Here is a 27,899-nt window from a genome sequence, read left to right as displayed (position 1 = left end):
GTACACTGGAATATACTATAACTTCAGCTATGGCTCCAGAACAATTCAAACCCACTTAAACTCCAGCTGATGTGCTGTCTCCCAGTCTCAGTCACTCATTCCTGCTCCCTCCCTCACTAAGGAGACTACTGTTCACCTGACCCTGGGGGGATCCAGCTCACAGTGCCAAATGGAAAAAGAGTCTTTTTCTTTCTTTTCAGACAACTTTCAGTTGGTTTACCTCCCTGATCTGTCATACTGAGGGCTCAAAGAAACACCCTAGCCAATGTTGTTTTAATCCATCTTCAAATGGCAGAAAGGCAAACAAATACCACTGGAAAAACTCTATTTAAAAGAAGACTGCACAACTAAGAACTATATTAGTAATTAAAAAAACTAGCAACAGCAAACAACAGTAACATTCTTTTAGACTGTAAAGTCTGAAAGTTTTAAATTTTAATCTAAATTGGTTCTGAAAAATTACTATTTTTCATAGGGGATCCCTTTCCAATACATCAGTGAGAATTTGTTCCAAGTTTGAGCATTGTGATGAGCTTGTGGCTATACTTCAAACATCAGTGAGTTCACAGACAGGAAAAGGTTATGATTTTACAGCAAAACAGGTAGACTCCACAGACTTTAATATTTTGTGGAAAACAGTCTATTCTGATATTTCTATTTTTGTGAAGTGCTCTAATTCAAATGGGTGATTCATTGTGAAAGGAATCTATGAAAGGCTTAGTACCACAGATTAATTTTTTCATAGGTTGAACTATTCTCCATAAACTGGATATGGCCATTTTAACAAAAACACAAGCCAAAACTGACAGCCCAAGGAACAATAATAAATTTTCCTGATTGTAAGTGTAGATTGAAAAGGAAAAACAAATAGGCCATTCATGTTTTCTTCCTGGTAGGATACATTTTATTATCAGAATTCACCCCAAACACTGTTAATTACACCCCAAGTGCATGCAATTTGTAAAGAAGGGATTCTGTAGAGGCTTATTTTTTAATGCTACTAACTGATTCCAAAGAGCTCCATGTCAGCTTTCTACAGCATTTCTCACTATTACCTGCACCACTACAAACATATGTGCTAAACATGTTGTCTATAAAGCACTGTCTTCTTACAGTACTTAACATCAACTTGGCAAAGTAAGTTCTTTGATCTACAAGCAATTCATTACTCTTCATTACCTGTAATTCATTTACTATTTTACTTTGTTTCCCAGATAGAATTAGCACTTGATATTGGAACATATATATGATATAGCATATATGTCATATATATATAGCATATTTTAAATAGGTATGTACACATATATGTAATTTATTAATAAGGCAATGATTTGAACCTTTAGCACACTGAAAAACCTACTTTTCATTCCTGCCCAAGCTTAAGGACTTTGTCCTCTCTTTTTTCAAAAGTTCTCTACACCTTTGTGTCATGGTTTAGGAATAGTATTCCCCAATTTAGTGTTCCTAGTGCAACACTCCAAACCAAGCACCACTCAATCACTCCCCCTTCCCCTGGGGTGGGCAGGAGAGAAGAACTGGAGGTACAAAAGGTAAAGAACCCAGGCTGAGACAAGAACAATTTACTGGAAACAGCAATGAAGTAAGACAAGGAACAGTAAAAGCCACAATACAAACAACAGAGTGTACAGGGAGAGAGGTGAACAATTCACACATTAATGCTCACCCCACAGAAAACCTCCAAAAATACCCAACTGCTCCCTCTGCCCCGTGAGCCTTTCCCCATCCCTGGAAAATGACTGAGGTGGTACAGAATAACCTCCAGGTCCTGGCCACTGCAAAACTTAACCCTGTCCTGGCCAGAACTAGGACATTACCCACCCCTTATTTTATACCATCTACGTTGTCCCCAAATCCTACACCTTCCTACTATACCTGTGTATGTGTATATGGATATACACACACATATATATGCATACCCAAGCACAGGTATCACTTCCATAGCCAATGGCCATCCCCCAAGACGTCTGGTGAGCTCATTCAGTCCATGACTGTGGGTTCTGTCCATCCTAGATGTCTTCCAGGGCAGGAGGGCTGGAGTGCTGTCGGCTGGTTGCACGGTGCACCAGGAGCTTGGACTGGTGTATGTGGAGCACATACTCATTGTCCACAGTAGTTCTGGCATACAGTGGCAGTGCCATTGAACAATCAGCGTTATACAATTCAGCCTTACAGACTGCAGCCCAACTCTTGGGTATGTGTGTGTCTACAAGATGTACTTTTACAGCCAACTCCTCTACCTGGGCAACAATGTCTTGCCACAGTTCAGCAGCCCAGATGGGTTTCCCTCTGCAATGCCAATTGGCCTTTTTCCATCAGTCCAGCCACCCCCACAGAGCATTTGCTACCATCCATAGGTCATCGAAGAGGTAGAGCACTGGCCATTTTGCTTGTTCAGAAATACCTAAAGCCAGCTGGACAGCTTTCATCTCTGAAACCTGACTTGATCCTCCTTGTCTCCCAACAGCTTCTGCGACCTGCCATCTAGGACTCCATATGGCAGCTTCTCATTTTGGATGTAGAGCTACAATACAGCAAGAAATATGAGTAAAGAGCATGTCACTTTTCATTTTCTGGTAGCTGATTACATGGTAGGGTCTCCTCATTGTGTGTCACCTTTTCCTCCTCTGATGGTAGTCCGAAATTTTCATCTTCAGGTTACTTTGTGATGACTTCCAAGATCCTGGGGTGATTGAGGTTTCCTATTCTAGCTCGCTGTGTGACCAGCGTGATCTTACTCCACCATAGCATCTCTGGTATGATGTGTGGAAAGGACTTTCCCTTTGAACATCCAGCCTAGCACTTACAGTTAAGGTGCCAGAAGCAGCTGTGCCTCAGTGCCAATTACTTCTGAAGCAGCTCAAACCAGGACCTCTTTTGCAGTTGGGATGTAACAGGCCTCAGATCTGTTGTATCCCCAGCTCCAGAACACCAGCAGTCCCTGGCTGCAGTGTACAGCACTTCTTCACATCCTGTTCTGTCCTGACTGGCCCAAGGGCTACTACATGAACAATCTACTGTTTAATTTGTTCAAAAGCTTGTTGTTGTTCAGGGCCCCACTTACATCATTCTTCTTCCAGGTTACTTGATAGAGAGGGTTTACAACCTCACTGTAATCTGGAATATGCATTCTCCAAAAACCCACAGCATCTAGGAAAGCCTGTGTTTCCTTCTCACTGCTCAGTGGGGACATAGATGCTATTTTGTTAACCATGTCCATTAGAATCTGGCAACATCCATCTTGCCATTTTACTCCTAAAATCTGAATTTCCCGGGCAGGTCCCTTGACTTTACTTTGTTTTGTGGCAAAATCAGCTTCCAGGAGGATCTGGATTCTCTTCTTCCCTTTCTCAAAAACTTCTTCTGCTGTGTTGCCCCATACAAAGACGTCACCAATGTACTGCAAGTGTACTGGAGCCTCACCCTTTCCCAGGGCAGTCTGCACCAGTCCATGACAAATAGTGGGGCTGTGTTTCTACCCTCTGGGCAGTCAGTTCCAGGTGTACTACACTCCCCTCCAAGTAAAGGCAAACTGTTAAACTGCTCTGCTGCTGAAGGAATGCAGAAGAACACACTGGCAGCATTGATGGTGGCACGACTTTGCTGCCCTGGACTCCAGTTCGTACTGAGGTTCCAGCATGTCCAGCACAGCAGCACTCTGTGGTGGTGGACTTTGTTCAGGCCATGATAGTCTCCTGTCAGTCTCCACTCTGCACTGGACTTACACACTGGCCATATATGACTGTTAAAAGGCAGGAGAGTCTTGCTGACCACTCCCTGGCTCTCCAGTTCACAAATTATCTCACGCATGGGGGTCACAGAGTCCTGGTTCGTGTGTTGTTGACAGTGTACTACTATGGTAGCAACCAGTATCTGTTGTTCTTTGACCCTCGGCAGTCCCACAGCAGAAGGGTCCTCTAGAGACCAGGCAAGGTATTCAGCTCTCTAACTTCCTCTGTCCTGAGGTAATCTACGCCAAGGATGCACCGGGCCTGTGGGCCAATCACAATGGGGTGGTTTTACCATTCATTCCCAGTCAGGCTCACTTCAGCTTCCAATACAGTCAGCTGTTGGGATCGCCCTGTCACTCCAAAAGTAGAGATGGATTCTGCCCCTACATATCTTCATGGCATCAGGGTGCATTGTGTGCTGGTGTCAACTAAAGCCTTATACTCTTATGGCTGTGATGTGCTGTACTAGATCATCCTTGAGAGAATGTCTTTCCCTCATGCTTGGCAGGAGTTGCCTCCAGAGGCTGAGTTTCTGTCCTCTTCCCAGTCTCCTTGTCAATGCCCACATCCTGCGACAGGGATCTCAGTTGCTTGGCTTCAGTACCATCTAGTTTCATATTGTAGGCCGTGATATCCCAGCACTGGAGCAACCAGGTCACCAGAGGTTCACCCCACTGGCAGCTAATATCTTTTCTCACAGCTCACCTGGGGATAGTGATCAGCTGATTATCTCTGGCACTGCCTCTTCCTCTTGTTCTGAGGGCCTTGCTTCCTCTTTATCCCTCACTAAGCAAACTCATTTTGTCATGAATTCCTTCTTCTGTGTAGGGGTGACTGCTACCAGCACAGGTTGTTCCTCTGGCTCAGCTGCAGTTGGAGTGGCCACAGTGCCTGTTGGTCTGCTTTCCTTAATATCCAAAGGAAATCAAAATTGTCAAAAGCTGTAGTAACAGGCCTGAAGGAGAAAAAGGGAGTGAAAAGCTGGGGAAAAAAATTCTCCTCCCCCGTTCTCTCTCCCCACGGATTGGTTACAGTTATTAATGGACTCCCAAAGGCAGCGCCTGAGGTAAGGGTAGGAGAACAACACTGAATACACATCCCAAATGGCCCTCACTGCCCTTGGTGTTATCCTGTCATAAGCTGGTATCACACAACACAAAAACAGAGCAATCCTGATCCCTCTCCCGCTCTGAAAAAGAGCACCATGGTGGGCAAATAGTGCATATATAGAAACATATACAGGGTTAGGAACCTCACCAACATGAACAGACCAAGCAACATTGTGCCCAGTGGCTCCCTACCTGATACAACAAACCCTTAGATAAATTTGTTTCCAACCCACTCCACATAGACCTCTTGTTATCTCAACTCTCCGTGCCCAACATTAGGCACCACATAAGGCTGTTGTGTTTCAGGAATGGTATTCCCCGATTTATTGTTCCCACAGAAACACTCCAAACCATGTCCCAACCGATCACTTCCCCCTTCCCCTTCGGTTGGCTGGAGAGAAGAATTGGAGGCACAAACACAATACCCTGCTACATCAGCACTGACCCAGCAGTAAGTCCTTCACCCATCCCTGGAAAATGATGTGAGGTGGTTTCCGCCACAACCCCTTCCAGCTACTGCAAAAATTAACCCTGTCCTGGCCAGAACCAGTACACTTCATTTATTTCTCACGAAGTCTACAATGAATTTACAATTTTACAGGCATCCAAGCAGTGGAAATGAAGGCTACTTACTGCAGTAAAGCAGCACATACTCAGTCCACCAGAAATTTTTCTGTTTTGTGCAAAGGCTAAAGGCTTGATCACTGACTTCTCAGAAGAACAATACTGCAAGAGAGACATGCCCTGAAGGCTACCACATTGTGCTCTATCACAGCTTACTGCTGCTTGTAACTAAAGCAGCAGTGAAGACCAATAATATAAAAACATCTTCATATTTTTTATCTTTAAAAACTACAGGCTTCCAGCTAGAAAAAAGGCAAATGAACATGCAATGCACAGGAACACATTACGTACACATTAGCTAGCTATGCAAAAACACAGCTTCCTTTACATAGAAGTAACAACAAAATGCAGTAGCTTCTCAGCCTGGCATCCTAGTTACCCCACAAACATGCGAAGCACATAACCAGGCACCAGCAGGATCATCACAAACTTCACTTACCACAGATCAAACCACTACATCAAAACTCTGAACTTTTGCTGTACCTATTTAACAGTTTACAATCTCACCCATAAGATTAAGAAAAAACAGATCTTGCCAGTTTTAAATAAATAGGGCCGAGATACAAGCAGTTGTCTCAGTATTAAAGCACACACTGTAGGATTTCTACATATTATAGCCCAGAAAAAACAATTCTGCTTCCTTTATATTGACAGAATCAAGAAAGTAACAAATTACAAGGAAAAGAAAGAAGATAAGTAGGACAGAGACAGCTCAAAAATAGCAGCCCTAAAACATGACCTGAAGAGACATTCTTCAACACTGTTTTCAGTCTTGGCAAGATTTCAAACTCTTCCTGAAAAGTACAAGCAAAAATGGGATTCTCTGCCACCTTGTGTACACATGGGAAAGCAGTGTGAACATTGTCATACCTTACAGCACTACTCAGGTGTTCGCTCAGTCAGGGAGGAAGTGACTGCCTTATCTGAGTTCATCCCTCTATTCTGATATAAAAAGCCATACTGTCCTGAAGCCCTCAAAGGAAACTACAAGATGGAAGTTTGACTTTATTTCTAGATAAGCCGCTAAAACTTCATTCACTTATTACCTGAAACTGTGGTTTGGGACTGACAGATAAACTGGCAATGGTATCAAAGCTGAAAATATACCTAATGCACTAATTAACAGTTTCTAATGTTTCCTACAAATTTTAGCGATTTTTAATTACCTTTTTAGGGAGGGATATTCAAAAGGGACAACATACAAGACTGAAAAAAATTGCTTCACCTCCTGCAACACAGAATATGTGAAACGACGGAGACCACGTGTCAATGATTTTTGCAGCAATAGATGATAAAACCTGGAAGTATTATTTGAACTGAAAACATGCTGAATATTTAAATTCAGAACACATAGATGGTCTGACATCTCACCCAAGAAGTAGCAAAGAATATTGTGAGGCAGAAACAATTGCACAGATAAAGGTCTTTTTAATCTCCAGTTTCTCCACCCTTTTTAACTATATTTTTTTGCACGTCAAAATTTGCACAACATAAGCAATAAACCATTTCTGTTAACTTTCGCATCCAATCAGCAAACATAATCTCTCAAGTAAGGGATACTGTAGCAAGTCTTCTAATCTTCACTCCATACAGACTCTTCCATTTTTAATGGAGTTCTGGTTCTAAACAAGGGACTAAGAAGTCTTTAAATTATCTTAACTTTGATGAAAAGTAGAAAAGGGTACATTAAATTGTCTTTTCTACATACTTATGCCCCAGATTAGATATTAAGAAAAAATGTCTTCAAAGAAAGGGTAGTAAAGCATTGGAACAGACCATCCAGAGAAGTGGTGGAGTCACCATCCCTGGAAGTGTTCAGAAACATGTGGACGTGGAACATGGTTTAATGGTGAATATGGTGGTGTGCTGGCTTGACAGCTGGACTTGATGATCTCAGAGGTCTTTTCCAACTTTAACACTTCTATGATTTTTATGCACTTTAATGATTTTATGCATTCATCTAAGGGACTAAAAGCATTATTAAAAAAAAGAAGAAAATGCTTGTATATAAAATCTTGTAACTTGAACTTATACTTGCTACACACACAAGGAAAAAGTAAAGATTGAAAACAAATTATTTTAAACAAACAGGTTACCAAGAAACATCTTAACTTTACATTTACTAATTAAACAGACTACTGAGGAAAACCGTGCAAAAGGTAACTGTCTCTGCAACATCAGAGGCAAAACATCATGTCTAATCTGTGTCCTGTTCAAAGTAACTGCTGTAGCCTAGTTCAGCTGCAAGGGCAGGAAGGACATCATCACTAAACTTGCCATAACAAATGAGAACTTGGAAGAGCTCACCAGATGATTAAAGACTACTACAAACCACTGCTGTTCCTAGAAGCAGTTCTTTGTAATGAAGGGCAGAGAAAACCCACTGATGATTTTTTTTTGAGATCCTACTTCTGGAGAGTTTTTAGATTTCTAGCATTTCTGTTTGCAATCCTGACTTAAGAGCAGAGATGCTGTATTTAATTACCCAATTTCAATGGAAAAATACATGTTTCATCTAATAGTTTGTACCCTATGTTGCCTTTGACTTCTGAGATACAGAAAGAGGCATACTAATTTTTGTTATGAATATTTGGTGACCCCTGTCTTTCATAACTATGAATAACACAGGAGTTACGAAATACAAAGATTTTCTATTAAGTTCAAATAGTTTGAACAGAAAAACTCAACTTTCTGCACAAAATTATAGAATTATCTCTCCCAATCCCTTTCTTAACATAATGGAATGCTCATTCTGATCATTTTAAATGCTGCTCCCTTCTCACATCTTCCAGAAGTTATGCAGGATTCCAGTTACTACTGAATCACAGAATGGCTGAGGTTGGAACCTCCGGGGCTCATCTGGTCCAACCCCTCAGCTCAAGCAGGGCCACCTACAGCCCTGCACCTCAGGAGCATGTCCAGATGACTTGTGAGCATTTCCAAGGATGGAGACCCCACATTCTCTCTGGGTAAATTGTGCCAGTGCTCAGTCACCCTCACAGTAAAGAAGTGTTTCCTGATGTTCAGAGGGAAACTCCTGTGTTTCAGTTTGTGCCCACTGCCTCTGGCCCTGTCAGTGGACACAAGTTAAAATACATGAAACTCTACCAGGAAACAAGAAAATGCTTTTTACTGTGAGGGTCATCAACACTGGAGCAGGTTGCCTGGAGAGACTGCAGGGATTCCACCCCTGAAAATACTCAAAACCCAACTGGACACAGCCCTGTGCAACCTGCTCTAGCTGACCCTGTGCGAGCAGGTGAGTTGCACTGGGTGTCAGTGAGTCCCTTCCAACCTAGAGGTCTCTGTGATTTCATATCAACTGCTGTTAATATGTACAACACTCTCACCACAAGTTCTTTAGCACGTCAGCAAATTGTAAATTCAACCAAAAGGAGGTCTGAGAACATGAACATAAGTTTCAGTAAATCAAAGAGAATACTTAGGGAAAACATTTGCCCATCATGCTTCTCTTACAAAAAATCAAAGAGATAAAAATTTTTACTGAAGTCCCTTCCCATATTAGTTCCCCAAAACATGTGGGATGATTCAGGTTTTTAAATTTGCTCTTCCATATCAGATGGTAAATAAATTTGAAACTTTTTTTTCAAATTTCAAAGTGAGTTAAGGTAACTTGCTAGACTTATACTCTTATCTGGAACAAGAAATAATGGAAGTTTGATTCCATAGGAAAGGTCAAAGCTTTACTTCTAGCACTTCATAACAATTTAGAATCCCTCCAATGAGGATTCTGAATTTTTGACATAACGACCAATAGCAACAACAACAAAAATATCAAGTCACAAACCAAATAGAATTACAGAACTAATAGACTCGAGTGGTTCAGTATCAGGACTCAAAGGAAAATTTCATAGCTCTGATAACCAACCCAGTGTCCCACATAAATGAATACTCTATTTGCAATCTGAATTATTGAAGCTCTTGCATAAGTGATGAACAAAGGAATACAGAGTATCTGTCACAACCAAATAGTTCAAATCCAACGACGTTTTCCCTATAAAGTACTTTTTAAAGAAGTGTTTGATTCTTTTACAAAACCATACAAAGCTATGTTAGTAAAAGAAATTCTAAAGAAGAAAAATTATTGCCAGAATACTTCCCCAAAATTAGGTCACTATACTAAAAGTCACCATAAGAAAACTACAAGGTAAAACTTGAGAGTAAAATAAAACAGGTCATGCTTAAGAGCAACAGAAAATCCTATACCTGCAGAATTTTAAACACACCACTTACTGTTTTGACTCATGGTGACAAACTTCCAGCGTTGGATCATTATAGATGAAAGCTGCTTCTAAATCGTTGACTCTGACCCTGTAAATCCGGCACTGTTTGCTGTTCAGCTTGATTCTGTTCAGGTTTGCAACCGTGGGAAATATTGTCAGCTCCACATAACCCTATGAAAACACAAAACAAAACCTTCTGTAAAATCTTCACCAACTCACAAAATAGGGAGATATAAAAGAATTCTTATTAGCACAATTCAAACAAAATCATTGGTAGAAAGGTATTTATTTTAAAAGGAGACTGGTTTGCCCTTTTAGACATGTAGATTGTCTTTCCTGCTATTTAAGAGGTAAATTTTCCCACCTGTGAAATAAACAAAACAAAACAAAACAAACTGAATATGAATGAACAATCATGTTTCTTTTACTGGAAATAATTTGCCTCTACTGACTAGATTTCAAGTTATTTGCATCACTATGTTTTTCATCACTATGATTTAGGTTTTGGTATCTGAGCTTGAGAAAATTTCTAAAACTTAAGCAGAATCCATTCAAGCAGATATCTAAATTCACAAAGACCCTCCGTGACTTTAGGCCTGGAATAATCAGTCTCTTCAAGGGCCCAGTGAACTCACATATAGGCTAAAAAACTCTATAAGCCTATCTCTAAGATCAGCCAATACTGTGCGAACGTCAATTTTGAACCGTAAACTGCTCTGTAATATTACTTGCAATGCAGTGGTCTTCATTTAGACAGCTTTTTTGTACAGAGATTAAAGTGTTCTCAGTTAGAAGGTATTTTATTTGATGCATGTCAAGGCATCAGATTTGAAAATATAACGTATGAAGAAGCTGAACAAGTCATAATTAGCTTGTGTGTGCAGTTGTTTCCTCTAAAAGCATGAATAAAACCCAGACTTTTAATTTCTACTTTCACATTTTATTAAGAAATACTTACTACAACAGACTTTCTCTGAAAATTTATGTTGTTGATACAAACTACCTGGTGAGTTGTACTGGAAAAAAAGAAAAATTTAAAATAAGTAAAGTTTTGCATAAATGCCAGCATTTAAAATGATACTTGAACTCAGTTTAAAAACAAAATAGAGAGCTATACAGGATATATGTACATATAGATAAATACTGCAAATAGAATATACTTATGCAAGAAGAATTAATGGTTGTCTAAATTGCTTACGTGGTCTAAACCAAATAATGAATAAAAGTTGCACACAAGGCCAAGAAAGTTCTAATAAAATCAAACATAGTATCACACCAATGTGAGTATTGCTAGGAAGATTACAGAAGATACCAACATCATTTTTGAACATCATTTATCTCTATGCAAAAATAAAGCAGTACTAATGCCAGAGTGCCAAGGCCTAACACTGCAGTGACGTGCAGTATCAGAAATGGCATGTGGCCACTGCAATCAGAGACCTGCAGAAAATTTATCTGGTGAGTTGACTCTCACACACAATTTATGTAAGCAGGTATTATACATTAAAAGATGAAGCATGTGCTTCTACAATGAACATGCAGTAAGAATTTATTATTTAAAATAATGGTTACATACTGATCAAGACTGGTATTAAGGTAGTGCAATTCATGAGTCAAGATACAACCTTGTAATAATTCAACTTTTATGACACATCACACATTATATGCACATCCTCATGTACCCTGTACATTAAAAAGTGATATTGCTTCAGTTGAGCTCAAGTATGACAAAAATTCCTACAAGAGAGTAACACCTAAAAACCAATTCAGACATTACCTACATTTAATTGTATATAAGAATGATTCTATTTAGAAATACATTTGCGTTACAGATTTATAAAGGATTCAAGGGGGTATAGAGAGAAATATATAAAGATGGACTGGAATCCACCACCAACTGCTTTGCAGCTTGGTTACAAACAAAATAGTGAGTGTGTAAAAATGACAATTTGCTTAACAAAGCTGCTTGCTGCAAAGGCAAATATTATTTTTTATACATAAAAAAAACCTTAAGTGGAAAGGATTTGACATAGCAATAAGAATAGAATATGGTAGTATGGTCTGTAGTACTGACGCTGTGTGGAAAATCTCCAAAGTTTGAAGAGCAAAATGTGAACATCTTCAAAAGATGAGACTGCATGGTTGACAGACTCACTCCACAGGTAAGTCCATTTATACAATAAAACATACACCAGCAACACACGTTTTCTGAATGCAGGAACACAAACAATAGCTCCAACCCTCTCAGATAAATCATTACTGATCGGCCTGTTTCAGTGTGCACTACTTTCAAGTACAGCAACTTAAAAAAAAAATGGATACTTATAATTTATATGGTCTTGGGCTCTCAAATCCTTTGTCTCCTTTCTTCCTATTCATCCTGAACCGCAGCGCTCAACACACACTGCTGATTGTCAGACTGGCACCGACACCATCCTCGCTCAGTGGGTCCTTCGACTTTTCCCCGAGTCGCGTCGTGTTTGACCATTCATCTCCTCAGCAGATCCGTGACCCCCAGCAGTCAGGAATCCCCAGCTCGACTGAGCACCATCGTTACACCTCCAACAACAATCAGTGTCTGTACATGACCTTCTGTGTCTGCACACGCAGCCCTGCTGCCGCAGGGGGTCCGCTAAGGATCCAGAGGCGCTTCCTCTCCGCAGGAACTGAGCAAACCGACCGGCTCGGCGGGAGCTACGGAATCGGGATGGCACCGGGGTGCGCGCTGCCGGGAGCGCCGGCTGCGGCAGCGCCGGCCGCGGAGAGCGGGAGAGCGGCGCGGGAGCCGGGTGGGCCGTGTGGCGCCGGGCCGGGCCGGGGCAGGGTCGGCCCGCGGGTCTCTCCCTCAGCAGCGCGGCCGCCGCAGCGGCGCCTCAGCAGCCGCCGCCATCTTGGCCGTCACCTCCGACCCCGGCGGGTGAGGGGTCACGGACCGACTGACGGAGCTCTACTGCTTTAGGGCTGGGAAAGTCTTTTGGAGGGTTGCTTTTTACAGAAGGACGACGCAGCTACGGCCAGAGGGAAAAAAAAAAAACCACAACAAGGAAATAACCCCCAAAAATAATCCAACACCCGCGAACGACGCCGGGCCCTGTCCCCGTGCGCAGGCGCGCGGGGGCCGCGGCTCGCGCGCGCCCCCGGGGGCGGGGCCTCGTTGCGGCGGGAAGGGGGAGGGGCGGCGGCGCCGCGGGAAGGCGGGATCGGCCCCCGGCTGGGAACGACACCGGATTTAATTCGGGAACGCGGCTGGGATCGCGGCACACCGCCACAAAACGGCCCCCTCCTTGACAGCCCACCGGGGTCTCTACTTTTAGTATCGGGAGGACACGAGATAAGTTCATTTATTTTAAGTAAATGCTTGCATCAAAGAAGCTGATGGTGTTTTGAAAGCGTCATTTCATGCTGAATGCCCAATGTAACAATCAGGAACACTGTGATGTGCTGTAGTACAGCACTTTTCATGAAACAGAATCACAGAATCAACCGGGTTGGAAAAGACCTCTGAGATCATCAAGTCCAACCCTTGATCCAACGCTGCCGTGGTTACCAGACCATGGCACTCAGTGCCACATCCAGTCTCATCTTAAAAACCTCCAGGGATGGTGAATCCACCACTTCCCTAGGCAGCCCATTCCACTGTCTGATTACGGCATAAAAAATTTCTTCCTAATATCCAACCTAAACTTCGTGCCCCAGATACAATTTTATTTCTTACTTGTTTCACAAACCAACCCCTACTGATGTCAGGTTTTCTATGTAAATATACACTGGGACCACAGACTAGAAAACTATCAACTGTGCCGGAACCTCCTGTGATGCAATGGAAAAGAATTTTCAAGGCTTTTACATTGATATTATCATTGATCTCCAAGAGGGAACTTTCTGGTGCTTTTGGAAGCCCACAGCTGTTGGAACCAGGACAGGGAACAAGGCAGTTCTTCCCGGCAAGGGAGCCCTCCTAAGTCAAACACCACAGCCCTGCACCAACACTGTGGAGCACGGGGAACCCTGCAGCGCTGGGCAGCAATAAACAGAGCTTAGGAAATAGTTTTTATTCAGCTTTTTATCTGTAACAAAATTCCAAGTATGCACATATCCATCTTAAGAGTTACATTTGATTTACAGTTTCTTTCCCCTCCCCACTCACCCTACAGCTGGAATGTTGGCAGTTCCAAGGTTTTTCATACCCGACATCTGAGTTCGATGCAGCAAATGCTTTTTGTATCAAATAACCTACAACTGTTAAGTTTAAATAATAAATCTGAAGACTGTCTAACATTAAACTCCAGCTCACTGACACACAAACAATCCTTTTTAATGACTACAAAATTTCAATGTCAGGGACATCACTTCATGGCAATATAAAAAACTCCTGTTTCATTACTCTACACAGAATAATATTCCACTGTAAGTTTTCAAGGCAAAATTTTCTTTGTGCAATTATTTGCCAGAACAAAATTTTTTTAAAAATACAAAATAACTGTACAAAGTTTTGTAAGTTCTCTTTTAAAAGCACAGGTAGTCTTCTGTAAAGCACTAGTTTTACCTCAGCTACGTTTTAATGACAACTTATAGGAAGCTCATAACGTAATGAATGTCCAACTGCTCTTTCTTATATTCACACTTCAGTGCAATTTGCAGTTTTTGTAATATTTAAAAAGCCATTCTGCCAAGTGTTAAAATGTCAAGAGCTTTTTCTAATGGTATTCATGGACATGACCATAAAAAGAGCCACCTTTCAAAATTAAGAACAGTGTAGTCTCAATCAGGAATGATTTGTTCATGAGCTTCTCAAGGTCTGCACTATTCACTAACATCAATGACATCTTTAAGAATGGTCACTAATGGGCAAAAGACTAAACTTCCCTTTTCCTGTTCAGATCAATTCAATTGACTGAATTATTATCAAGGTTTTAGATATTCATGTCAGATTTTAGCTTCTGAATAGACAGATGAAAGTGTATTCAAGAAGTAGCTTGACTCCAGGCTTAACTAGACACAAAGGAAAAAGAAGTTGGTGGGCAAAGGAAGGTGAGCTGAACTTGTAGTTCCTCAGAAGACACAAGTGCCCTCACATTCTACTTAGCTGAGCAGAGAACAGGACTCATTCAAGAAGCTCAGTGGCTCTAACTCCAGTACACTGTACAACACTGGTTGGCAATTACTTGCCCCAGAAGGCAGGAACAAGCAGCGTTCACTGTTACTCCCTTCAGTATCCTCAGTTCATAAAACAGAACTTGTTATGAGATGGGTCTTCTGGAATTATAAACTTTAACACCATTCAGCATCGAGGAGCGAGCGTATTTTGTCAGGAGAGCACCAACAGTCTGCTTCTCTGCACACAAGTCTCTGTGGAGAAAACAAAGCAGATGATGCTGGTATTAGAGATATGATCAAACAGATAAAATGAACCCAAGAAATACTTGTAACCATAGCAATAAACTGGATTAGGATATTAGGAGAAAAGAAAAATGAACTACTGTAACTGTCACATAATGCTTTAAAAATTTAAATTTTAGAACTTTGCTTGACATTTAAGCAAAACTACGTTAGGCAAAACTACACATTATCACCCATCTCAATCCAGTAGACTGAGCTTTTTACACACATTTAAACCCAGCAAATAGAGCTATCGACGTCAGAGGTATTTTATTCATATAGAATTCATATTCATTTTAAAAGCAAAGTATAGTATTTGAGTCAGACAGTTCATCAGAAGCCAGCAGTGCAAAAAGGGAAGACTATAATGCTAATTATATTTTAATAAAAGGAAATACGTCCTTACTGTATATAAGGGGTAATATCCACTTCTGTCCACTTTTCCCGTATTCTGAATAAGCTGTTGAATCTTTCCTGATTGTCTTCAGGTAAGTCTTCTACTTTTAGCAGAAAGATGGTCTCTGGTCTTGAGCTTTTATCCACAAGAGCCAAGCCCTGTAGATCAGCATAAGAGAGAAAATGTAAAGACAAAAGAAACTTCCTTCTTTCTGTCAGTGTTCCATACAAGTTGCTCTTTGCACATCCAAAGCCTCCCAGAAGTGCACTACCAGATCCGAAGTGAAGAAATAACATAAAACAGCCATTTTACAGGCAATATTTGTAATTTCCTTTATGACAAGAAGGAGGGGGGAATCCATTGAGTTCCAAGCTTTGTCTGCCTCCTTTGAGCAAAGGATTCCCACAGTGCTTGCCACTCTACTGGTTGTCACTACAACAACAGCTTCAGCCTCTGTTCCAGTTACATGTACAAGTAGTAACTGCACAGCTGCAACTTTTCTTCAAAGAGTGAAACATGCCAGAGTTACAGAAACATGAATTATGATGATTCCAGACTACTGGTGCTCATAAAGGATATCATAAAATGTACTTTAACTCAAATACTGACAGAAACAGCACAATCAACATTCTGTAATGGATAAACTCTATGTATGACACAAGTCATCAGTTACAGTCTATCCATGAAAAAATCATCCTTCTTTATGTGTTTACCTTAAGCTGATCAAGCCTTGTTGTCATCCCTTCAGGGACACTTTGTTGCCAGACTTCTTGAAATTCTGACAGATTGAATTTCACTGCATTTTGCAAAAGCATTTGTGCTACAGCTCTACATATTTTATCTTCACGCATTTCAAAGTAAACCTCCCCTGTTGAGAAACAAAAAATATTTTATATCTTGGGTTCCTGGTTTTGATAAAAGAAAACAGTCTTGTATTTCCATTTTGTTTTACAGTCTGCTGTAAACCAAGTATCCTCTTCCTTCTTTTTCTCATGAAGTAATCTGACTTGGTACTACTTTGGATAAATGATGGTATCCTGTCATTCTCAAGAACAAATTATGCAGAATGGAGCAGCACTGTCCCAGCTCCAGTATTAATTCCTATCAATAAGTGTATTTGCCCTTCATCTTTTCCCCTTACACAGTACACTGTTTCTCCTACAGCTTTCATTCCTATTTCTGAATAGCTTGTATTAAAGCATTTGCTGTCTGTGGTTGAACAATGAACAAAATTTTCATTTCATTGAGATGATGAAGGGAATAATGAGACTCATTTTCTCTCACACTGCCTTGACTAAAATTCTCTGAACAAAATCAGGTATAAACACGTCCTTCCATTTTTTCAGTCACAGACTTCCTGTAATTCAGGCTTGTCCCTTGTGCAACTTGTGCAACCTGTTTAAATATATCAAGATGACAGTCTGTTGCCACTCCAACTACTTTCCTATGTCCTTTAAGGTTGAGTGCAACTCAAGCCAATGGTGAGATGAAAGCCACTGTGGGGAAGAACTGAGACTGAGAGTAAGGCACTTCAATATTATGTCTGTGTGTGAGATGGGCAGTGGAAATTTAATGAATACAATCAGTGGATCTTGTGGTGCAGTTCAAGGGACCAAAAGCAGATCCCTACTTAGGCAAGTTGAATTCATGCCACTGACTGTTCACAACAGCACAATTAGTTGCCTAAATATCTGAGACCTCCTAGGGTATCCAAAGAGACATGCCATCTAAATTTTACTAGTGATCTGTCTTTAGTCACAAAATTAAGGCTTGTAGACACCTAATAAATCACTTCCAGTACCTCTTATTTCCCAATTTTTCACTATTATCTTGTACACTTTAATAGTCACCTTTCATATGAAACTGCCTTTAACAACTGTACTGATTTTTAGCTCGGTTTTCTCCCTCCTTTTACTGGCACTGTAGTAAACTCATTTGTTTGGGCCATCCTCACAAAATCTGCATTTCCTCTTTAATAAGTATTTCCTTTATGCAAAGTTAAACTATGCAAGCTTTCACAAACTTACCATCATCAACATATTTCCTCCCATAGCTTAAAAGAATGTGTTCTATCATCTCTCTGGAAAAATAAATAATCGGAAATCAAGTTTAACATGGTTCATTAGGATGTCACAAAAACAGTTACCAAGAAGATGATGAAGGAATAGGTATAGGGGAAAAAATAAGAGAAGGGCAACGGGGCTGGGGAAGGGTCTGGAACAGAAGTCTTGCAGGAGCGGATGAGGAAACTGGGGTTGTTCAGCCTGGCAAAGAGGAGGTTCAGGGGAGACCATATCACTCTCTGCAACTCCCTGAAAGGAAGTTGTAGTCAGGTGGGTGTTGGTCTCTTCTCCCAAGTAACAAGTGACAGGACAAGAGGAAATGGCCTCAGGTTGTACCAAGGGAGGTTTAGATTGGATATAAGAAGAATTTCTTCATAGAAAGGGTTGTCAAGCACTGGAACTGGCTGTCCAGGGAAGTGCTGGAGTCACTATCCCTGGAGGTATTTAAAACCTGTGTAAGATGTGGCACTTAGGGAGATGGTTAAGTGGTGGATTTGGCAGTGCTGGGTTAAGGGTTGGACTCAATGATCGTCATGTCTTTTACCAACCCAAATGATTCTAGGATGCAAGTCAAAAATTTGGCAGTTAATTACCCTCACTGAATAGTAGGCATTTTTCTAGAACTCTGGCATAAAATTACAGCCTAACTGCAGGCACAAAAGCAAGATCTCATTTTGAGTCAAATGCCAAATGAATGGAAAATGCTACATATTGTAAACTTAAGAATTTGTTTGAATGGTAATCTTGAATTACTTCATGACTTCAAGTTTTATATTCTGAATTTAGTATTACACCAGAAAACATACCCCCATCTCAGACAGTTTGCAACAGGTAAACTACGCATTTCTGGCTAGCTATAGTTCAGAACAGGCATTTCAAGATGGTCGGCCATTTACAGCTTAATTACATGCTAGTTCCATCATTTACACTTCAGCAGTAATGTATCTACTATTGAATGAATTGGAAATACTACCAGTAGACACTAGAATCAGTTTACTAACCTACCTGTCTAAACTACTAATGCTCTTGTATACTTTCAGAGGCAAAAGAAATGTAACATTAACACCATGGTAACTGGAATCTAGATTCACAAGACTATAATCATAATAAACAGTTAATAAATATTGTATTAATAATAGTTAATAATGAATGTAGGCAATTTTAAGTACTAAAAAGAATTGCTTACCTGGGTTCTAGAGATCCAAGTTCTTCCAGACAGGTACGTAAAGGAACCTTATTTAAAGACCAGGACTCTGAGTCTATCAGCTGAGTCACATGATCCAAGAGTTTCATCTCATAGTTGAATTCTAGAATTCTCCAATATCCTGCCGAACAGAACAGCACAAAACACTGTTAGAAGGAAAACATTAACACCTTAATTCTATTCCCATTAAGATACACTACAGAATCTGGACATTTAGGTCACACCTTTACAAAGTACAGCAGCAACATTCTGTCTTTTTAGGGATTAAAAGTGAGGAATAGAACTAAATAATAAGAACAAATGTAAAGGAGAATGACATTTAATCATCTCAATTATTCATAACTCTTCATGTAGATTAACTGCCACAGACACTACAAATCCTATCCCAAGGTGGATCAGACCTGGAGAAACTACTAATTAGTAGAGGCATAGAACTGCACAAACAGAACTGGCTGCACTGGCACTGCAAAGCAACAGTTCAGGTCCAGGTAAGTCCACAACAATCCAGATGTGACAAAGCACAGCTGTGGTACAATGGTGCTGTGCAGGTGTCACTGACAAGGGAAGTCAGCTCTGAGATCTTTGTTTACATAATGGGATGGGGTACGGAGATGATGGAGCAGAATTATTCCTAGTGGTGCACAGTGATGGGATGTGAGGTAACAAGGGAAATCCCAGCTGGTTAGTAGAATTTTTTCCCCCTTGTAGATAGTCAAACACCAGAACAGCCTGACAGAGGGTGTGCAATCTCCATTCTTAAAAATGCTCAGAACTCAATCAGCCAAGGCCCTCAGCCTCCAGCTACAAGCTGGCTCTGTTCTAAAGCAGGAGTTTGGACCTGATAACCTTCCGAGCTCAGTTCTGCCCTGTTTCAGTCTATGACTCCAGGACTGCTGTCACCTGATGTCCCAGGGTTTGGGCATGGCCAGGTAAAGGATGAGTAGGACCTGTCCCAAGGTGAGGCACTTGCTCAGGTTTTGCCTCACATGGTAGGAAGACACTGAGATAAACCCAGTCTGGGAGGAAGAAAGGACTACGAAAAGACTGGAGTTAGGTAAGGATCAGCTATTTTTGCCTCTAGAACTGCAAAAAGCAGTACCCACTCATTCATGAAGAGGGCAACCAGCCAAAAAAATATTCATGGGTGGGATACTCTGATGCCAGTGTTTGTAGCAGCAAAGAAGGAAGAGACAGACTGGCAGTGCCTGCTTAGCTTTATTCTTTTGATCAGCTCCATAGCACTGGAAGACAAAGAACTATGGAAGCAGATCTTAGAACTTCGAAGTAACTTGCACCTTGAAAGACAAGGATGTGGAATGAGCCTTAGAAACAGGAGTCATGTATTTTGGGAACAATAGCAGGGTTCTTTCCTCATAGGCAATAATATTCTTCAGAGATGACTACCTTCAATTTTGCAGGCATCTATAACCTGCAAGTGATGGAGTATTTCTTCTTCACTTGCTTGAATCAGACTTAACAAATCTTCTGTTGTATACTGCAACAAGGGAAAAAAAGAAGGAAATAAAACAGGTTATCATTAGTCCTTCTTTGCTTCAGCAAGCATGCTAAATGCATTGTAAGCTATAATGAAGGAAAGACTTAACATAGGTGGTTTTCCTCAGAGTCTGAATTTTCTAAGGTTTACCACACTCTCTGAAGCTTCTACTATAACTTACAACATTTTCTCAAAGGGTTATGCAATATAAGCCAGTCCAACTACAGGAAAGTTTTTGTGCCAGACATAAGTACATCCTGTACTCCCAGGATGACAAATTAGCACACGTGGACATCGTAAGTAAAGTATCCCAGCAAGAATGAAAAGTTAATGTATTCTGGCTTTCCTAAAATCACACATATTAACCTGTGAGATTCAAAGAAAAGGCAAAACAAAAATCACTTATCACTTTTGGTGTCTGCTATCCAATTAGCAGCCATGAAGCACAGACCCAGCTACAGTACATACAGCTCCTTATACAGTTATGAGGTGAGATGGGAAGGTGCTGTGGATACTGTGGTAAAGACATGGTAGGAACAGAAAGTATCATGAAGAGTAAAGTCAATGGAGGAAATACCAGCCTTCAATCCATCAGAAATAAGACTTCATCAATTCTTTTATTCACCTTACAGCCTATTTAATCCACTCTAATGTTAAAGTTCTGTTGATTACAGTTTATTTCCTATCAGAAGGAAAAGTATTGTATTGAGTACTTGAGATCTATGAGAACACAAATAGAACAAACCAACACTATGTTTGGAACATCCACACGTTAAAAAGGCATTTAATAAATATAGAAAGGTCTCCTCTTCCTGCTATGCCATTCTTATTAGACAGTTTGTCTAAATATCATCAGGACAAGCTCCCATCAGTATGTCAGCAAAGGACAACCTTATTATATAATACTTAAAGAAACACTACTAGCAATTGAGATTAAAAACATCCCCAAATCAATATGTGTGTTTGTAAGTTAGATGATGCCATTCAGATGCCTTGCACAGGAGACCTTGGCATTTTCCCTGCTTTGGGGTCTGGCTAGCACTCCTAACAGCTTTTTTGAAGACATCACTGCTCTCAGCTCTGATGCTTTTATCAGCTCCATCATCCTTGCAAACATAAAATGGAATGGATTGACTTGCATCATGTCCACACCAGCACTTTCCAGATAACGTGTTTAGTATGTTTCTTATCCTTATTCAGACTGTGATCACCTGAGTATGCCTTGTCATTTCACGATAAAATTCAGTACTAGTCTATTTATAAGTTTTCCTGTAGTTTGCTAAATCACATCACTATGCAACAGGCTTCCACACAGTCTCATAGTTCCTTATGGCTCTTTTGCTGGGGTTCTCTGTGTATGATACAGCCCTGAAAACCATGAGGAGGTTACAGGAAACCACCAAAATAGAATAACTTTTTTTCAAACAGATTAAAGGTGGTTTATTAGTTGCCAGTACATGAAAAATATTAAGTGTAAGCAAATAACACAGTGGAAATCTTTACTACACACATATTGTTTGGGATTCCAGTGAGAATTAGTCCCATAGGAAAGACCTTTCCCCTGGAGAGGTTTCAGATTCATTTAGAGTTTCATCAGTGACAAGGTGAGATTCATCTACACGTATCTGATACATCTAGTTGTATCGAGCGAGCTCATAGAGGAAATACATTCTCCTTCAAAATAAATGGTGGTCAGTTCTCACAGTAGGCACTAATGTGTGGGAGACACTGACATGCTTTTATAACATTCATTCAATATTATGAATAAATATTATTGCATATGACATTTTGTTGTGTTGCTAGCCTATGCCAATGCTTATAATTTCTGGACAACTTAAGCCCTTCTACCTCTGCCATCCCTCATTTTGCTGTATGTCCCTCTATGCCTAGATCAGAGTAGGTGGCAAAGGCAGTTCTGGGGGTAAGATTATGAAACTGATCAGAAATCAGTCTGTTAATCACCCAGGAAGAGAGAGGCAGCCTGTCTCTCCAAGGGAGAAAAGTAACATCTATGTTTGCAGATCCAATCTCACACAGGTAACTTGTTGGGTCAGCTTCAATCAAGCCTCAGCATAAAATACTTTGGAGCAAGCCTTTGTGTTTTTAAAATCAAAAGGAAAACTAACCAAACTAACAAAACCCCACAATTTTTATCAGCCTTTTATCTGATATCATATGCCCCACAGTCCAGATCTCTCCATTACTCCTTAGACCCTAAACTGAACTGCCTGGAAACATAAAAGGGCAGCAAAACAGGATTTTCTCTGTGTTTTCCCTTCTTGTAGTGTCAGTCCCATTCTCTGCTTTATATCATCCTGCTTTATATCATTCTCCTTCAACTCCCTGCTTCTCCTTGTCATCATAAATTACTGATTGGCAAGTGACTTGCACATGGGTGTGCTCTGATCTCATACATAACATATCATATATGTGCCAAAGTTGCCAAAGAAGGAAAGGTTGCATTATACCTTAGTAGTCACATAACTCTCAAGAAATTTAGAAAAGGTCCTGAAGACTGTCTTCCAAGAAGCTTCCCAAATGAAGAGGGAAATCCCCAGTCTCTTTCTGTGTCCTTCCTTTTCTCCTCTTTTTACTAATAAAAAGGCTGCTTATCTATGTACTCAGTGGAAGTGTTAACACTTACCAGCTTGTTTAGGTTTAAAAAAATTAACTCAGAGGAGCACTGTGAATCATGTGAGGAAAGGCATTTTTCTAGTTAAGAATGTATCTTCACCTGAATTTGCTCATTACCAATTAAAAGAAAGCAATTTACTTAGCTGATTTACCTTTGAAAATGTCAAAGTCTCATCTTTCTGAATACTAGGCCCTTCATATGGATCTTCCATTAAAAGCTTCCTTAGTTTCTTCAGTTTTGGTCGACATCTCCTTAATTCCCAATAGTTTTTGGAGAAACCAGCAATCTACAAGAAAAAACAGAAACTCTTAAAACTTTTAAATATTCCATCTGGATTCAAAGCTGCTTACCAAAAATTATCAGCAGAAAGTGTAAATCTAGTCACTGAAAACAAGAATCTATTGATAGAGTAATTAGTTTGAAGACAAAACAATCATTGTAATGTTTTCAATAAAAAAATTTACCACAGGCAATAAAAAATAAACATTCACTGGTGATTGATAAAAATATGTTCACAGTGCATAAGACAAAGGTAACAACTCATCTCTGCATGCAAACAGGAAATCATGCCTTTGTGTATAAAGCATATTTATATAAAGACATCCACCTGGAGCTGTTCAATGTACAAAGAACCAACAGAACTCATGTCCTCCTGCAGTGTCAGCCTGCAGCTATAGCAATATCACAAGGCATTTAAGATGGCATTACAAGCCTGTGTTCAGGGAGTGAATCCCAGCTGGGTTTCACACATGGATAAAATACAAGAATTATAAATTAAGAAAGTAGAGAATTAAAGCAAACAAACAAAACCCCAGAAAGACATACCTGTGAATGAATAACATTACAAGATGCTGGATCTGCATTCAACTGCTCTGGAGTTTTGCAACCAGGAATAAACAGCAGCATATTTGAGGTATCTGCTATTTTCATGTCGTAAGTTTTATCTTTGCTGCACAACACTGCTTGTTCATCCTTTTCACCACGGATAACTAGGCTGGGGGAAAAAAAAAGAAGAAAAAAAGATTTATTTTTAACTCTATTTCAAGAGGAACACCTATTAAACTTGTCTGATATTTTTTCATATTTATACATTTGTAAAGAATTTATAAACAAAAGTTCTGGTTGGTGGCAGCAGTCACAGTACACCAAAATATAAAGGTGCAATTGTCAATTAATCTAATTGACCGTGTTTTTTCCTCTCATTTCAGTGTGGGAAAAGTCAAAAAGACAAGCATTCAAAGTTTTTATGCAGATCACAGTCAAACCTCCTCACATGCCTATTCACACAACCCCCATAAAACACTGATTAAGTGATGGTTAATGCCTGAACTATTTCATTAATCTTAGAAACTAGATTACAACTGGAGTTTTCTTTAATGAGGATTGAAACTGGTCCATTGTGAAAAAAGAAGGCAAACAAAAATTGTGTCTATGGTGCAGTGCCCTTCAGATAATTTCCTCTCCAAAAACATATGTATTTTCTTGCAAATAATTCCAAGCAGGAAAGAAAATCATCTTCTAGAACATTTCAGGACAAAGAGACAATGCAACTCCCCCTCTTCAGCTCACACACTTGATTAAGTAGAGATTCTTCGTGAGGACGTGATAATACCAAGGCAGGACCACAACATGGGAACATTGAGTTCCTCCCAGCCTACACTAAATTAAGTGCTCAGATTCAACTTAATCAACTGCTCCTCTCACTTCCCTAAGCTTGCACTGACTTGCGGGAACAAACCCCAAAACTCGCAAAGAGTAGTGAAGCAGATATGTTTATTCACAGCGCTGGGTGCGTGGGGGATAATTCCTCCAATCACGCACACCCCTTGCCTTTGTTCAGCTCCTTTTATGCAGTATAATGTTATATATGCATTAGTTGTGCTACATATGCATTAGCTGTGTCAGCAAATTCCAGAAAAGCGGGAGGAGAATCATTAACATACACCGCTCCTATAACTCCACCTTGGAACACCCCCTTGGGGTTTTCTTCTGGGGGTCTTTGGGGGTCTTTTGGATGAAGTAAGAAGTCTTCCTCAGCTTGAACTCTTTACCTCTGCTAAGAATTGCTGAGTTGGCACTGTCCAATTAACTCAAAACTGGTGTCTTCACCAGGACCCTCTCTTTATCAACCTTCAAGGTCTCTTTCATCATGAGCTTCAAAGCCCCTTATCTAAACTCTAAGGTTTTCTGTTCCCGCTAAAGTCTTCATTATAAAATTAACTATATCCTGTCTGTGAGTTAGCATAAGCAAGCAAGGCTCTATCCTAATTCTATCTAAAAATTAGCTAGTAAGCATCTAAGGCTACAATCTTGTGTTATTGCTTTATATTTTGATCACCCTTCAGCATGCATGAACAAAGCTCAGCTGTATGATTCAGGCCTCTAACCAATGACACTTTATCAATATTATCACTAAATAGGAATGGGCTCACTAACATTCATCTCAGAGAACTACCTTCTTTAGAGGGAGTTCTCATATTGTATCATTATAAACATTTTTCTTATGTCACTGGCATTGCAGTGAAGGAAGAAATTTAAAACAGTATCAAAACCTTGTCTATTATCTGTTCTTGGTCCAGAGTTTGATGTCCTACAACCATCCTACCACATTCCTGTGTTAATGCTGTACATCCTTCCCTGCCAGCTTGTCCATCTTGCAGGCACTGTGCCATCCATCACACCTCGAGACCTCCAGTAGGAAAATCTCAAAGTCAGCATGATTCTGCTAGAGACATAATCTCTTCTCTAAATCCGGGTTTTTCATCTTAACTTTGTTCATAAAACCTTATGTGTATGAGGGAGTCAGAAACTTTTTGTTGTAATTAAACAAGATAAGTTTCACAGACAACTTGCTAATCAAGCAAGTGTCAGTAAAAATAATTGCAGACATCTTGCTAAACAAACAAGTATCAGTATGGGTAAAATTTACAGCTGATAAGAACTGCAGCTTTTATCTCTGACAAATCCCAGATGACCACTCAACAACAAGCCACGAACTCAAGTCATAAAGCAATCGCATTCAAAACTCGGGACTTGAAAATGTATAAAAAGGGGACATTTACTACATGGTGGTGTGTGTCTCGGGCACGGCACTTGCCCTCCAGACCACCCAGCGCTGTCTTTGCTTTATTATCGCTTGCTTAATAAATTTATCAATGTTTAATTGGAATTGAGTTGTCTAAATTCTTATACTACTTTAAAACAATCTCCTATACTCAGACGTCTGATCACAGAATATCCCGAGTTGGATGGGACCCACAAGGATCAAGTCCCAGCTCCTGGCCCTGCACAGGACAGCCCCAAGAATCACACCATGTGCCTGAGAGCGTTGTCCAAATTTTTCTTGAACTTGGTGCCATGACCTAACCCTGTTCCAGCATCTTGAGTTTTGGCTGGAAAGCTCCACAGCATATATTTTTCCGTAAGGGGACAGGGAGAGGGGAGAAGAGGAAGAGGAGAAAAGAAAAGAGTCTTGTAGATGTTAATAGCTTTAGTTTCCAGTGCAGCTGAGACAGATTTAAGGGACAGTTACGCAAACCCCACAAGAGGAGCAGAAGTCTGGACAAACCCACGCGTGAGGGCAGTCCCCCGGCCCGAAGCAGGCACCGCCCCCCGCCCCCGTACCTGCGCCCCGCCTCCAGCTCGGCGCACAGCCCCGGCTCCAGCTGCAGCAGGCAGCAGTCGCCGGCGCTGGCCTGGGGGCCGAAGCTGAGGCAGTGCACGGCCGGCAGCAGCTCCGCCGGGTTCAGCTTGGCCGTCTGCAGGGTGGCGTCCACCTCGGCGCGGCTCCGCTCGGACACGGCGGCCGGGCCGGGCCGCGCCAGCGCCGCCATTCCCGCCATCTCCGCCCCGCCCGGGCGGGCGCCGGCGGCGCGCGCACGCTCGTTGATGCTGCGGTTGGCGGCGTGCGGGAGCGGCGCGGGCGGGCGCTGAGGGGATGCGCTCCTGTCTGCTCCTCCTCCGCCGACTCCGAGCGGGGGTAAAATCCCCCAATTCCCGTCCGGCTGCGCAGAAACCCGGCCGTGCTGCAATTAAATCTCTCGATAGGCCGTTAAGATGCAATTGGCAAAAAAAATCTACAAAATGCACTAAGTAAAATAAAACCACGAAATACAGCAAAGACCTCTAAGATCATGAAGTCCGACCCTTAACCCAGCACTGCCAAGCCCCCCACTAAATCATGTTTCTAAGTGCCACATTACATATCTTTAAAATACTTCCAGTGGTGGCAGTTTGACCACTTCCCTGGGTAGCCTGTTCCAATGCTTGACCACTCTTTTTACGAAGACATTTTTCCCAATATCCAATCAAAACCTACCCTGGTGCAACTTAAGGGCATTTCCTCTTGTCCTGTCACTTGTTACTTGGCAGAAGAGACTGACCCCCCCTTTGCTACAACCTCCTTTCAAGCAGCTGAAGAATGATAAAGTCTCCCCTATCCTCGAGGTCTCGCACGAGCCTCCTTTCCTTCAGGATAAATACCCCCAGCTCCCTCAGCTGTTCCTCATCAGACTTGCACTCCAGCCCCTTCACCAGCTCCGTTCCCTTTCTATGGACATGCTCCAGCCCCTCAATGTCCTTCTTGGAGTGATAGGGCCAGAACTGGACACAGAATTTGAGGTGTGGCTTCACCAGTGCTGAGTACAAGGGGATGATCCCTGCCCTGGACCTCACTATTCCTGATCCAAGCCAGGATGCTATTGGCCTTCTCGGCCACCTGGGCTGGCTCATATTCAGCCACTGTTGACCCTTTTCCACTCATCAGGCTTCCAGCCACTCTGCCCCAAGCCTGGAGTGTTGCTGTGGCACCCTCGATGTTTTTCTTCAACACCAGAGCGTGACAGCAAGTGTGGAGAGAGGGAGACTGAGCATCTGAGCTACCCCGATGGGGCCTGGCTGTGGATGGGAAGGTACTGGGTGAGGCAGCTGCCATTCATCAGCATCACCCACCCCAGCTCTGTCCTGACAGCTGTGAGGACAGTCTGACTGGGGGCAAGTAT

The 27,899-nt window shown here is 41.3% G+C and overlaps 2 protein-coding genes across 4 annotated transcripts in view; both read right to left on the bottom strand.

The window, feature by feature from the left end:
• Positions 1-12,413, bottom strand: part of TAF2 (TATA-box binding protein associated factor 2) — a 63,290-nt gene extending 50,877 nt beyond the window's left edge. Inside the window, exons 1-3 of one of the 3 annotated variants that reach the window (XM_050320588.1) lie at positions 12,053-12,413; positions 10,685-10,739; positions 9,737-9,897 (exon numbers count right to left, since the gene is read on the bottom strand). In XM_050320588.1, the coding sequence (XP_050176545.1) occupies positions 9,737-9,897; positions 10,685-10,739; positions 12,053-12,105 (269 nt within the window). In that variant the 5' untranslated portion in view covers positions 12,106-12,413. The remainder of the gene's footprint in view (positions 1-9,736; positions 9,898-10,684; positions 10,740-12,052) is intronic. The other 2 variants (XM_050320517.1, XM_050320668.1) reach the window with 2 other exon arrangements.
• Positions 12,414-13,759: 1,346 nt separating this feature from the next.
• DSCC1 (DNA replication and sister chromatid cohesion 1) lies at positions 13,760-26,755 on the bottom strand. Its single transcript, XM_050321720.1, has 9 exons — positions 26,524-26,755; positions 23,725-23,893; positions 23,051-23,185; positions 20,174-20,264; positions 18,752-18,890; positions 17,530-17,582; positions 16,216-16,370; positions 15,512-15,660; positions 13,760-15,075 (listed from the first exon to the last, which is right to left on the bottom strand). The coding sequence occupies exons 1-9, from the start codon at positions 26,739-26,741 to the stop codon at positions 14,967-14,969; spliced, it is 1,218 nt and encodes a 405-aa protein (XP_050177677.1). The 5' UTR covers positions 26,742-26,755; the 3' UTR covers positions 13,760-14,966.
• Positions 26,756-27,899: the final 1,144 nt, after the last annotated feature.

The sequence above is a fragment of the Myiozetetes cayanensis genome, unplaced genomic scaffold (genome assembly GCF_022539395.1).
Source record: "Myiozetetes cayanensis isolate MyiCay16 unplaced genomic scaffold, myiCay2020 scf1, whole genome shotgun sequence".
Classification (NCBI taxonomy): domain Eukaryota; kingdom Metazoa; phylum Chordata; class Aves; order Passeriformes; family Tyrannidae; genus Myiozetetes; species Myiozetetes cayanensis.
Note: the sequence above shows the minus strand (reverse complement) of the source record. Positions and strands in the feature narration are given on the sequence as shown.

Excerpts from the sequence above, each read along its gene's own strand:
- DSCC1 (XM_050321720.1), bottom strand. The coding sequence starts at position 26,741 with ATGGCGGGAATGGCGGCGCTGGCGCGGCCCGGCCCGGCCGCCGTGTCC. Across the intron at positions 20,265-23,050 it reads AGACTTTGACATTTTCAAAG|TATACAACAGAAGATTTGTT; the intron begins GTAAATCAGCTA and ends CCCTTGTTGCAG. Across the intron at positions 15,661-16,215 it reads CAAGGCTTGATCAGCTTAAG|GGCTTGGCTCTTGTGGATAA; the intron begins GTAAACACATAA and ends GCTGATCTACAG.